We start from the raw sequence: 14753 nt of genomic DNA, 5'->3' as shown, positions 1-14753 counted from the left end.
TATTACCTAGCCAGATTAATTTATCATGAAGATTCTTTTTTTCAAGGAACAGCCTGCGCTCTTCTTCCTGCCGAAACCTTTTCAGTGTTTCTGAGGTATGGCTTCTCTCCGAAGGTTCTGCCAATAACTGTTCCTCTTCCTCCTGCAATATATAAACAACATTTTCAACTAGTAGCAAACACGGCTGCGAGCACTAACAGGAAAATGCTTGCAAAGGTTATCAAATCTGTGTGACAAAGAGACTTACCCCCAGATTTACACCACTTACAGCCATAACATCATTCATCTGATCAAAACTTTGATCCAAAGAATCTCCGTTCCGCTTCTGCTTTTTGCTGCAGCTCAACAAACATTGTATTTCTGTTCATAGTTTACTCAATGTCTGAAGCATTTTGAGCTGATACTGTACTTTAGATTTTGCAGGTGTCACTAAACCAAAAACAAAGCTTGCTTAAGGCACCCCCAAAAAAGCAAGCTTGACTAAAATTCAGAAAGCCAGGCCCTACACAATTCCATGCACAGAGTTATTAACGAAACGGAGGCTTAATGAGTTGGTAACGTGGTCCGCAATAATTAGCTTTTCGAAACAACAAAAATATCTGATAATTCAGTTGCCCAAATTGGCAATTCCTGCTGCTGCATCTTGGGCTCCTCTAAATTCATATGTAACATGTGACTTGAGACGGCTTATGTTCCATGCTATGGTTGAGACTTCCTACCTGGCAAAGTCGAGTGGCTCTGGCTTGACTACAATTACCTTAATAGCCAGGATACCAAAGAATCAAGATGCATTGGCAAATACTAAACTCTTCCCCTCCGGTGTCTAAGAATCAGCACCAAATCCTGAACTAATTAAATCACCAGCAATTAAAGCAAACTATGATATATACATTGTCAAAGAAATGGATAGCTTAATCATATTGCTAGCTTGTTTCAACGAGAAACCATCCACTTTCTCAAGGCCATAATTGTGGTATCTTTGCAAGAAATGATCTTGCCAGTCCACACCCCATATTGCTTTGATAAAAGCTACATTCTGTTTCCAAAAAAGACTTTCCTCAAAAAAGAAAAGAGCCCTCACAGTGATGGAACTGCTGCAATGACCGAAGAGAGCCAAAACAAATTGTCATGACATGAATTGATTTTAAAACTGATGATGTAGAAAGAACCAAATAAACAGGACTAGAACCTACAGGCATTGTTATAGGTTTCAATATTATATATATATATATATATATACCTAGATGAATCCAGGAACATGCCCAAATTCACCTTTTAGGAATGTGCATGCTATATACTTCTGAACATAAATCACTGCACAATATGTGCCTTTCCCCATCTCTCGTTTAGCCTGCATGTGGCTTATGAGAGGAAAGTTAGATATCTGTGACCACTCCCTAAAGGAGGCCTACAGATCGGAAGACAATATACACATATTTAGAACACTTAATCTAATTATTATTAATCAATGGAAACAACACCAGCAACACAAACACTGGAAATACTGAAAAATACAAATGACACCAGCACTGGGGCCGGAAAGGGCCAGCCCCCCCCTCAATACTTATTGTATTTCTTAGAGTATTTATATTTGTACAAGTGACATGGGCCTGAAAGGCCAGATTCCCCCACTAGGGAGTGCAAACAACCAAACAAATCTGGTTCAAACCGATGAAGAAAGTGTTGGTCGTTGTAGCCTTAAATCACAGGCTCATTCCCACCTTCACTGGGTGTACACTTGCCTTTCACTAGTCTTCCAGGACCATGCACAAACAGATAGCAGTGTACACCGCAGAGGGAACGTTTCCGGTTCTCCCAATTAAGCTTTGTACTTGGCTTTTCCTCATACCCTCTTGACCTTCACTGGCTCCTCTATAAATGAGGACGCGGTCAGGGAAGTCATGGGAGAAACCTCTTCCCAATGATCTTCTAGAGTGTATGGAACTAGAGAAGAAACTTACCTACACAACGCTTGAAATAACAGCATTTAACTTGAATTATTATCTGAATTTGAGATAAAATATTGAAATAAATACCTAGCATGGATTTTAATTCAAATCTCAGTAGTGAAGACCATTTCCCTTGTTTTGTACTCCAAAATGGAAGCTTCAGCTACTGTAAACAAAGCAACCAGCCGGTACACAAGGCAAGTACAGCAAGTACATATGGGCAGCCAGCAGGTACACGTGGGCAGCCAACAGTTGCAGCAACTGGTCAAGTACACATGGGCAGCCAGCAAGTACTTGTCAGGTACACGTGGGCAGCCAGCAGGTACTCATGGGCAACCAACAGGTACACAAGGTAGTAAATGAGCAGGTACTACATGTGGTACAGCAGGTACACAAGGAAGTAAATGAGCAGGTACTGCAAGTGGTACAGCAGGTACACAAGGCAGCAAGTAGGTGATTGTATCCAGGCGTAGAGGAGGCGTGAAGGAGCAGGTACACAAGCGTGGCAGAGGTGGGCGCATCCAGACATGGAGAGGGAACCCGATTGCAACCAGGCGTGGAGAAGGCAAGAGATGCCACCAACCCACACGTGGCTTCTTTCCAAAAGAGTTCCATGCAAGGATTTTATTTAAGGGTTATTAAAACCTTATTCAACTTATTATCTTTGGGCCCCTCCCTCATAAGAAAATGTCCACCCCCTATTTAAAATGGGTGTGAACACTATACCTTATAAACATTAAGGTTCACTCTAGTTTAAGGCCAAAACGAAATATACTTACCACCTGTTCACACACCACACCACCAAGTCAGCAAACAGCACTCCACGGTACATTGGGGGCGTCCCCGTCGTCCAGTATACTGGCACGGCATATCGGGCAGACATATGCAAATAAGTCATACAAAAACAAATTTATGCATGCAGGCATAAATGCATGTGCACAAATAATGGACGAAAACTCCCTTTCATGAAACTTGTACAAGAGGTTCCTCTTGGGCACAAAACTGGCTCGACAGATATAAATAAATATGTCCTGGTCTTCCTATGGAGTGACAATCCCATAGGTAAGACACCATCCTGGCCATACACGGGTGGCACCAACACGCTCCCGTCCATACAGCACGAAGCAAATCACACACGGGTGGCACGAAGTTGGTTCCCGTCTATGTGACGCAGCACTGGTCACACACGGGTGGTGGCACTGATCTAGCTCCCGTTCATGTGACACCATAAAATTGGCCCTTTCACATGGGACACTGGCCTAGCCCCATATGAACATGGCACAAATATGGCCGCTCTATGGAGTGACAGTCCCATAGAAGTGGCTCCAGAAATGGAGATGGACCAAATGGTGACAGTATCCTTGGCTCACACTTGATGATCAAGAGCCTTGGACACATTCCGGAGAATCCGAAAAGTGTGTTGCTCCTAGTCAATGTTTGAATGGAGCTTATGAAACCAAATCTACTCCTACAAGAGGTACAACCATGAAATCCCGCACAAATTATGTGCCCTCAATGACTTATTTAGCACTGCAAGCCACAAACTTGATACTCGTGGTCATACCTATGCTAAATCCCTCTACCTACTTGTCTACCAAAGTCAATGGAAAATGGGCCCGCCAAGCGGTCTGCACATTAGCATATGCCATAACATGACACAAGGCACAGGGAGCAACACTCTCAACAAAATTCCTCCTCGTGATAAAAGAAGCACGCACGACACCTATCTATCCTTTTCACCCCCGCTAGTGTTACAAGGGCCCTGTTAAAGCTGCACAATGGCCAAGTTCAAGATCAATACTTTGAATAAGTTCATTCTCTACTCTCTGCACACACTCTGATGGTCTACAGGGTTAGCGTTGATTAATCATCATTAAGCATGCTTCCATAATTAGCATGTTACATAGGACAAGCCAAGCCAAAAATGGCAAGGCCAAAACTAGCAGGGGAGCCTCATCACCCCCCCTTCCCCTGTTAAGCTCGTAGTGAAGAGGAGGTCCAAGCAATGCTTCTATGACTCTACCAAGTATACTGGCAAGTTCTGCCCAAACCGCCTGAAGAAGCAAATTGGTGAGGGCAAGGAGAAAGAAGGTTCCTCAGCACACATTTCTCATGATTACAACTTCAGCAACATCCCTGAGCACAACACAGCTGCCTTTCTTGTGACTAGGTCAGGCCGTATCTCCATTGCTGACAGTGTGATGTACCAGGGCACCAACCAGTGTCCATCTTGTTTGATGGTGGAGCATCCAATTGGGAAGTTGCGGAATCATGTGTTCAAAGTGACACATTCAGAACACGTGAATGTCACTCCAATGGCTGTTTGATCGTCAAGGGATGGTATTCTTCTGCGAACACAAGCTGGCATTTCAGGCTACCGGCAGGGGCCAGCAGCTGGAGATTTCTGGAAAAATCTTCTCTCGCATTCCTCTGACTAGTGTGCCCACCATCTTGATAATTTGGCTGGTCTTCTGTCAGCTCAGAATAGAGATGCCTCAGGTTTAAGGCCTGGGCAGGGAGACAAGTCATGGCAGTCTGTTGGGCATAGGTTGGGCAGCATTTGTGAACAAAGGGGGCAAAGCATTAAAAATCAAACCTTGGCACATGTAAAGATCAATACTTGTTATGAGTACAAGCATGTCGTGAGCGGCCCAACCAGCTTGTAAAACGCATCTATGAGAGGTGTGTCACACATCCGCACTTCTAAGCAGGTTTCTACATGTTCTTGATGACTTCTAGAATCTTTGATCTATTACAATATTCAAACCTCGGAGAGTGAGTCCTCAATGCCCATGGATTTAAGGAGCATCTAGCACTGTGAAACCACAGCAACAATTATTAGCTAGACACAATAAAGAAAGATTGCCTTTTGAAAAAGACGTTGAAGACTGAAAAAGACATTGAAGACTGCACATTGTGCATCTAGCTTCACAAACAAAGGCCAAAATGTAGCCTGGTAGGGGATGCAGCAATTGAGAATCAATAAAGAGAGGGATTTTAAAGACTTGTAGTGGAGGGGTAACTCTGCCAGCAACTTCACTCAAGTTTTACTGTGCAGACAGAACATGACTAAAGTGAGACAGGCCTTTACTAGCAACATAAAATTGACTCCTGAAACCTATGAGCAGCTCTCCACATATATCTATCTAAGCAACCAGAAATTATATGTTAGAGGTTCTAGACAACCAAACTAAGAGCAAAACTGCCAAGAAACCAGCGTGCACAAAGAACAGGGGAAGGGCATGTTACTGCACTAGCATGCACTATAAAGTTAACCCCATTAACTTACATCATCTATGTCAAAATAAAATAAACCATCTCTCTGAGGTTAATGTGCCAAAATAAATAAACCTTCTCTCTGAGGTTAATGTGCCAAGAGAAAAACAGATCACCTTGGAGGCAGCGCAGAAGAAATAGGATCCCCAACTCTTTTCTGAGCTGCTAGCCCCAAAGCTACAGGCAAGTTATTTGATGTCTGTGTTTGGAATTGCCCTGGTAAGTTTGCTGTAGCATAAATACTGGATGTTGAAGAAGGCCTGGTTTGAATAGCTGTAGCTTGAAGATAACTTATGGTATCTGTGGTCATAGGGCTTGCCTTAATCACTTGCATCGACTTTCCAATCTGCACAATATGTAATAAGCATTTCCAAAACATGAATTACTGCATGGATTATATATTTTAAAGTCATAGGGTCTTAAAAAGAGAGTGTTGTAATTGAAGTCAGAAAACCACCTCATTTGAAGCCTGTGAACTGTTCCAATGATGCTCTCTATTTGATTGTAAAGAAGGGCCTGTATCCTGATACAAGCTTGTTGTGCGCACACTACTCTTAGCCCCATTTTCCATCGTTGAAGTGCCACTCCATAAGGGCCTTTTTGCCTGCAGTGCAACAGTCGTCATGTTTGTTGTCTTAAGCATTGAACTGCCTTGCACCATTGAAGTTTGTGTCACAGATGGCGCCCACAAAGGACCCATTTGATGTTCATACGACTCCTGGTTCACAGTGCATTGAACCTGTGGCCGACCCGGTGTATGGAATTTATCAGATGGGTCATGTGATCCATGGCAGGTGAGAATGTTGTGTGACTCTCCCTCTGTAGCTGACATTTTGGTTCCTTGAAAATTCCTTACTACTTTATCTAGATCACCATGCTGGTCATGATAGTCACTGCAAGAAGAGGGGATGTCGAGAGAACTGTGAGAATCCTCTGATTGAGCTTGTTCTAAGGGTGTTTGATGCCAGTTTGTACGACATGGAGGAACTGCACATGGAACTGTCTCTGGTCTTTGAAGGCTTGCAGTTGGTGATTTTAATGATGTATTAGAGATGCCAGGACTTGATAGTTGCACATGCACTTTCAGATCTTGCAAATCGATGATCCCTTGCTCATTACACATTGGTGCTTCTGGCTGAGTAGTACTTGCTTCAATCAAGGGAGTGTATGGCTGAAGATTAGAGGACAGCTGGGCAGGCATCGGTGCCTTTCCTGGGTTCTCATGCAAAAAGGGCTGCTGTGACCTCAACACCCACCCATGCTATAGAAGAACTTAACGGCAAGGGCATACCTTATCCCTGGTTTGTATGGTCAAATTGTGAATAGTAATATGCCCTTCTGTGTGTGGGCTGGAGATAATAGCAATTTTGCACTGTCCAAGAATCACAAAGTTTACTGATACTACAAATCTGCAGTATCAGAAAGATCAAATGTCAATTTCAAGAGTTTGCAACCACCAAATAATCAATGCTATCATATAAACCAATGCAACCTTGTAGTACCCAAATAAACGTTAACACATATGAGGATTGCATAAGCATGCACACACACGCATCTGCCACAGGCAGGTAATCAGTTAGCCCAGATTCTGGTTAATTTCAGATGCCTTGCAAGAATTTTAAAACCAATAAGACCTCAAGATTTGTGAATTGTAATGATTCACACAATGGGATCACCTTGTCCCTCCAAAAGAGCTTCACAGGCATTTCTATCCTTTAAAAGCCTTTTTGTGACCAAACTCTCTCGTGATTAGTTTCGTAAACATCTAAGGTTTGCCTTTGTCCAGAGTCCAGACCTGACTACATACAGCCACACATCGTGCATACTAGACATTTCCCTTGGCCAACTCAAGGTTCTTCCCCACAAAGCAGCTGTGGAGACATGGGTTTACACTCTGAAGAGGCATCTACCAACTTTGTCACTTGAGACCGAGACGGAGGAGCCTCTGCCCAGTACATAAAAAAATTCAAGTTACTACCATTGTCTTTTTCAGGAAGAGTCCTCACAAACAATGCCTAGGCCTTTTCCTACTCGAGTTGAGAGTCAAGACACAAATCCATGAGCAGCGGCAAAAGGGATAGTAGCCCATATTTACAATGGATATCAATGCTCCACCCTCATATTGTATTGTCCGGGCACTGGCTAGCTCATGTTTGTATGGCCCCCATTATGAGGAATGGGCAGCACAAGCACCCGCCGGCATTGCCATATTCACATGGGATGGTGGCCTAGGAGGTCAAATAGTTTAGAGACATCTTGGATTGGATTTGGCATACTGCCAAATAGGCTTGCTATAGTGGACCGTTATGCAAAGGAGGTCAGATGGTTTAGAGACATCTTGGATTGTATTTGGCACACTGCCAAATAGGCTTGCTATAGTGGACCGTTATCACATAATGGTCCACACATGAATTAAGTAAACTTTACTCTTGGATACCATGTCCTCACATTGCAAGGCCCGAACGGGACCCAAGATGAGCCCAAATGGCTATAGGAGATGGAGAAACCCCGTAACAATTTATAAAGCATCTTTATGGGCCGAGTCTACCCGTGGACGGTGGCACCGACTATGGCTGCAGACCTACATGGACATGTCACAGTCGCACTGCATGTACAAGCCTATATAGATACATGGCCAGCCCCTTCTCTACACAGTTCATCAGCCATGACTGTGAGTTTCCTTCCTAGCTTGTACTAGCATATAGCCTCCATCTTAGCAATTCCAGATCAGCCATACATCACGGTGAGTTTACTCCCTAGCTTTGACTAGCATACAGCCTCCGACTTAGCAGTTCCAGATCAGCCATTGAAGCTCCCTTCCTAGGAGCACAAGGGTATGGAGCTTTGCCATCTGTTGCATCGCTTCAATATGTATTCTTTTGTATCTCTGTTATTGTGCAATTTGAGTTTTAAATTTTTTGATGTGAAAGATCTTACTTCTTGTGAGTGTTCTCTTGTATACACCGCACGTCATATCCTCTTTCAATCAAGCCATGAATAGTAGGAATGGACTCCATACAAGGTAGGGCAATATTCAAGTGATACACTAGAGCCCTTCTTTATAGGGCTATACAATGCATCTCCAAAAACCAAGTTGGATGAGGCCACCAACGTGATTGAGGGCACACCCCCCACATCAAACGACCCCAAATCGTCGAAGACAAGGAAGCTACCATATGAAGCCCCACTCCCCCATCAATTTAGCCCTCCATGATGAGATAAACAAGGAGATACTCCTTAGCCGATCTTCACTCTCTCGTGGCAATCATTGTGTGACTCTTTTATCGTAATTGCCACTACACTACAAATGCGGTAAACTTATTTTCCATCCTTATACCAATAACATTACCAACCCCCCACATACCGACGCCACACACTACCATCTACTTCACACATGACATGGCAGACATATACACTGGCATAGTAGAGGATGGTCTCCTACTCATGGATCCCCTGGCACCTATGGATATCATTACAGTAGCCCAGCTGGCATCACTCCTACACGCGGCTGCATTACAGAGCTTCCCACATCGTGTCCACTCAGGAGAGCCTGCGAGATCTGGGACTATGCCCCAGAACAGATGGTATGATGACGACTGCAGAGCCCTATACTCACGGCTCCGCATACAGAGAGCCTTGGGAGCCATCACAGAGCAGGAGTCAAGGAGAGAGATGAGGAGACTTACTCGCCGCAAAAGGCGGGCCTTCGCAGAGATATAGGAGCTAGAGATCTTCCATTTCTTCACTCATGAGTAGAGATAGCCCTATCTCATGGCGGCACTTCAGAGAGCCCCGGACACCGACACCCATTGTAGACCCACAGACATGGCACACATATGCAGAGAGCCTATACCATGCTCCACAGCAGCCACTTATACCTCAGCCACAGGAGCCTCGACCTACCACAACTAGCGTCTTTACCCACTCGATGGTAAAGGAAGCTATCCGCCGCCTACAGCATGGACGGGCCGCCAACCATATGGGCCTACAGGGTGAGCATCTCATATATGCAGTAGATTCTTTGGCTCCTTTTCTTGCACACCTGTTTAACAGGGCACTAGCAAAGGGTTTGCCTGCGGAGTGGACGATGCACACCATTGTGCCGATCCACAAAACAGGGGATATGCTCGATCCGAGCAACTACAGGACGGTTATGGTTGGCCACGTGTTGGCCAAACTCTATGGTGCAGTGTTGGAGCAAGAGCTTAGCTTATATGCTGAGCGACCAGGTTTACACTCATCAGGGCAGGCAGGCTTCAGGAGAGCTTTCTCTACCACTGACCATGTATTCACTTTGAGATGTATGATTGATCAGGCCAGAGTGAGTCTATACACGAGAGACATGGATATCGCCTACACAGCCTCTTCCACTGAAGATGCTATACTACAGAGATCACTTCATGAGTATCACTGATGATGGATTTATAGAGAGGCCTAGATACATGGAGGGCTTTTTACCACACGGCTCCCGAGTAGCTATTGGTCAGCTTAGAGTCTCATCACATCGATTGGAGATCGAGACTAGCAGAGCAGCACAGATCCCCCGAGAGGAGAGGGTATGCAGATTGTGCAGAGAGGAGGTGGAGAGTGAGGAGCATTATGTATGCAGATGCAAAGCATATACAGCCATCAGAGAGAGAGATCCCATTTTATTCAAAGAGCCACATTCCCTACGCCAGATCTTTGAGGCAACAGACCTCCAACTCTTGGAGGCAGTAGCAGCACGTCCTTCTCCACCTCCAGCATGCAGCACCCAACTACATCTCCCTCTTCTTTCAGATGGAACAACAAAGGAGAGATGATGAGGCCCGAAGGAAAGAAGAAAAAGCAGAAAGACGAGACTATGAGGAAGCCCAACGCAGGATCGATGAAGACCGGCGTCAGGCTGAACTCGCCGCTCGGGAACACCAACGTGAGATTGATCGAGAACGTATGTTACTCGCGCACCAACGGGAAAAGGAGGCCATACACTTGAGGTATCAACAGCTCTCCTCAATCTCCCCAGTCATAGGTGTCACCAGCAGCATCAACCACCGTCATTCGCAATCAACCAAACTTCAGTAAGTATGATGGTAAGTGTGATCATTCATCAATTAATCAATTTATTCATCAATTTAATGCTCATTTTCCATTAGCTAGGATCACAGATCCACAAGATAAAGTCCACTTAGCAGCTCCCCATCTCACTGGTGAGGCAGTCACTTGGTGGCAGCATTGGTCCAGTATTCATACAGACCAGGCCACAGGTGTCACAGCCTCTGACTGGGACATCTTTGTCCATGACCTGAAGACCAGATTTCTCCCACCCCATTACATGACCGGTTTGAAAGACGTGTTCTATGGACTCAAACAGAACGGATCCCCCAGTGCTTCAGTTTTTCGGTAAGGTTATTACTTTAGCACAGCAGTTAGGGTTATCTGCGCAGGCTAAGATGAAGCAATTCATTCGTGGATTGGACTCTAACATTCGGTTCACACTTCGTAACTTTGAACCAAGTACTTATAACCGGGCTCTGACTCTCGCTCAAAATGAAGAAATGAAGCTAAACGGGGGCAAGCCCGAGCAGTCATCTCCATCCAGTACCAAACCCCGGCAGCAGCAATTAGCTGCACAGACAGGGAAAGGTAACGCGTCTTCTAAAGATGCTAAGAAGGACGGCAGTAATAGCTCCAGTTCAGGGGGTAAGAAAGATAAAGAACCTAAGAAAACCCCTTATGAAAAGGCTAAAGCAGGCATTACTGGAGGTTATCTTCCTCCAGAGGAGCAAAGGAAGTACCAGTCAGAAAATAGATGTTTTTTCTATCATATTATAGGGCATGGTAAGAAGGATTGCCACAAATGGCAAGCGGCACAAGTCGCCAAAGCTCCAGTTGCCACAGTTGCCACAGCCTCCCCAGCTCCTCCAACCCCGCCTACTACCTCAAATGCAGTTCAACTTTTACCTTCTATGCATCCTATGCCATCCGTGGTATTTGATGCTATGCAGGAGGGTGAGAGCGATGCTACTCAGAAGAGCCTCATCCGAGCTTATGGCTCTCTGTGCCCAGGGCCGGCAGTTTGTAGTTCTTTTCGATATGGGTAGTTCTGAGGACGCCATCTCTCCCCAATTGGCTAATAAATTGAACTGCACATTAGTCCCATATCATCTGGATGTGGACGGGTTTACACCTGGTCTTCGCACCCACATTTCCCAGAAGGCACAGCAATTTGCCTTTGAAGTTCAGAAGGCCTCATTTCAACGAGATTTCATCGTCTCACCTCTCTTAGGGTATGACATGATCTTAGGAATTCAGTGGTTCCGTAAGTATGAGCCTATTCCCGTTTGGGGGCAGGACACTTTTACTATTTGTAAAGGTTTTCCTGAGCCTGTCATGATTCATGGGGATAGAAGCATTCTTGGCATCCCATTGATTTCGAATCTCCAGGCCAGACGAGCTATCCGCAAAAGGGAGCAGAAGGAGCACTCCTTTATGTTCGTATTAAAGTTAGCACCATGGGACGAACCTTTTGAGGTCATCACCGATGCCAGTAATGTAGCCATAGGTGAAGTCCTCCAGCAGGACAATAGACCCGTGGCATATTACAGTAGAAAGTTGGATGTCGCCGAAAAGAATTATTCGGTATATGACAAAGAGCTTTTGGGTGTGATCACAGAAGCCTTTTCTTTATGGACAGGCTTTCACAGTGAAAACAGACCACCAAGCACTTAAGTGGCTTCAGACTATGCCAAGTCCCCAATGGAGTGATCAGCAAGCCAGGTGGCAAATCTTCCAACAGTTTGGAGGTATCATTGAATACATCCCTGGTAAGCATAACCCAGTAGCAGATGCTCTTAGTCGAAAGTCTAGCATCCAAGCAGTCCACGAATCTACCATTCTCGAAATTACGGGGAAGGACTTAGATAGTATGAAAGACCAATATGTCGACTCCCCTGAGTTTGGTACTCAGTACAGTTTGGCCCTCAATTCTGAGCCTGGCCGCTATTCAGTACAGAACGGTTGGTTGTTCTACAAGAACCGTCTCTGTGTTACTCGGGAAAAGCGTTCCGCTCTTCTCCCCGATGCCCATGACTCCTTAGTTGGAGGACACAGGGGTATCAACAGTACCCTCGAGAAATTAGAACGGTCCTTTTATTGGCCAAAGATAAGGCGTGATGTCTACGCACATGTACAAGCCTGTAAGATTTGTCAAAAAGTCAAGGTTCCCCATACAAAGAAGGCAGGTTTACTTCAACCTTTGCCTATCCCCGACGGCCCTTTCATCGACATATCTATGGAATTTGTAGGGCCTCTACCAGCATCCACTAGATCCCGTAACACTCAGTGTTTTACCATTGTGGATCGCTTTAGTAAATTCTGCATGCTCATCCCATGCAAGCATATGGCCACTACCGAGGACGTAGCCCGTCTGTTTCTCAAGCATGGTATCCAGTTTGTGGTTTGCCTAGCACCATAACATCAGATAGAGATTCCAAGTTTACCTCGCATTTCTGGAGGGCATTATTTGAAAACTTTGGAACTAAGTTGCAGTTGTCTAGTGCATTCCATCCGCAAACAGATGGCCAAATAGAAATTTATAACCAGTTGGCCTTTGATGTTCTCAAGTCATACTATCATGACCAGCAGTCCAAATGGGAACATTATCTTCCAAGCTATCTTGAACGACACTCATTCATCAAGAGTCGGACAGACTCCATATGAAGCAGCCTTTGGTCGCTATTTTTCTTCTCTTTTGACGAGAATGGTGTCTCCATCTTTAGAGGCTAACAAAACCACGGAAGCATTTTCTGAGATCATTGAGTCAGTCAAGGACCGCTTGACCACAGCTCAGGAAGCATAGAGCAGACAGGCAAATAAGTCTAGACGAGATGTCCACTTCAAGGAAGGGGATTGGGTCTATTTGCGTATCATGAAACAGAGATTGAAACAAGTGGGTAAACGTTGTCCCAAGCTTTCATTCCGTAGTTTTGGTCCTTTTCCAATAGTTAAGAAGTTAAGTGATGTCTCCATGAAGTTAAAGTTGCCTACCAGTTGAACAATGCATACCAACTTGACCAGCCTCTAGTTAGTATAAATAGGCTTGCATAGGGCTTAGTTTCCCATTCAGTCTTCAGTGAGCTAGGCACTTTCATCCTCAGTCTTAGGAGCATCCCCGCCTTCAGCCCTAGACTAATCCAGCCCTATTGGAGCTTCTGCGTTTGCTTCTCCGGCCAGGAGGTCTTGCGTTTTGCTTCCAATCAGCATCTACAGCAATCCAAGCATACTACAGTCCTTGCAGAGCTAGGCGCAGCCATTCAGGACATAGGCGCCTGTATTCAGCACCTTTTCAGGCCCTACAGCAGTTCCTCCGCCTATATGCATCATCCATACATGCTACAGCCCTCAGGTGAAGGTAACACAGCATTCATAAGCATTTACAGCATTCTAACATAGCTTAGAACAGTCCACCGCCTTCTTTTCTCAGCCTCAGGTGTGCAGCCCTTCCTCATGCCCTTGGGAAGAGTGCATAGGCTCGAGATCAGTTCATTGAGGTGTTTCTACAGCCGTGTACAGTTCAGCCAGGCTTCCGATCCTCCGAGATCTTGCGTTTGGCTTATCTACAGTCCACAGTCATTCTCTCTAAAGTAATAAAGCAAATACTATCTCGTTATCGGGATAGGGGGCCCTTCAGTGGGTAATTTGGGACCCAATCTGGTGTACAGTTCTCATATCTCTTTAAAGTTTGAAGTATTAAAGTGGATTGCTAAACTCACGAAACTCAAGATACAGAAGACGGTGTGAGCATTTGTGTGACAGGATCTTCCAATACAAAGACTTCCGCTGCATATCACACCCCACCCGCCCTCTCTGTCTTCGCTTTTCTCTCTACGCCCATTTCTCTCTGTGCGCCTTCTCTCTCTTCGCGTCTCTGCTGTAGGACAATCAGTTTATTGTACTTTTTAGTCTTGTTCTCTTTGATGAGACACCAACTTCAGATGTACTCTCAGTTTTGGTCTCATAGGCCACTATGGCCTCTTAAAGACGTTAATATATCATTTCATTTCTCCGCGCCCCCGATTCCCCACCCGCCCTCTCTCTTCGCTTTTCTCTGTGCGCCCGTTTCTCTCTGTGTGCCTTCTCTCTCTGCGCTTCGCTTCTCTCTCTACGCCCGTTTCTCTGTGCGCCTTCTCTCTCTTCGCTTCTCTGCTGTTCGCTTCGCTTCTCTCTTTGTGCCCCCGTTTCCCCACCCGCCCTCTCTCTCTTCGCTTTTCTCTCTCCGCGCCCCCGTTTCCCCACCCGCCCTCTCTCTCTTTGCTTTTCTCTCTGCGCCCGTTTCTCTCTGTGCGCCTTCTCTCTCTGTGCCACCGTTTCACCACCCGCCCTTGCTCAGGCCCCCAAGGCAGCAACATACCTACCTGCTGCTACTTGCCTCCCCACTTGTAGCTGGCCATCTATGGGGGCCACCAGCTGAGGAGCAAATTCAGTACTAGAAGGGGGACCCCTTCAATCCAACATGGACAACTTGTCGGCAACAAGGACTAGAGGTGA

The 14753-nt window shown here is 45.5% G+C and overlaps 1 protein-coding gene across 1 annotated transcript in view; it reads right to left on the bottom strand.

Moving 5' to 3' along the window:
* LOC147624050 (uncharacterized) overlaps positions 1–14753 on the bottom strand; it is a 41518-nt gene that overhangs the window by 14258 nt on the left and 12507 nt on the right. The window contains exons 2-5 of the mRNA XM_086820714.1: positions 5683–6634; positions 5342–5571; positions 248–335; positions 7–142 (exon numbers count right to left, since the gene is read on the bottom strand). Of these exons, the coding sequence (XP_086676840.1) occupies positions 7–142; positions 248–335; positions 5342–5571; positions 5683–6426 (1198 nt within the window). The 5' untranslated portion in view covers positions 6427–6634. The remainder of the gene's footprint in view (positions 1–6; positions 143–247; positions 336–5341; positions 5572–5682; positions 6635–14753) is intronic.

The sequence above is a fragment of the Cibotium barometz genome, chromosome 26 (genome assembly GCF_041138505.1).
Source record: "Cibotium barometz isolate CiBa-2024 chromosome 26, ASM4113850v1, whole genome shotgun sequence".
NCBI lineage: Eukaryota > Viridiplantae > Streptophyta > Polypodiopsida > Cyatheales > Cibotiaceae > Cibotium > Cibotium barometz.
This window is presented reverse-complemented; position numbering and strand designations above follow the sequence as displayed.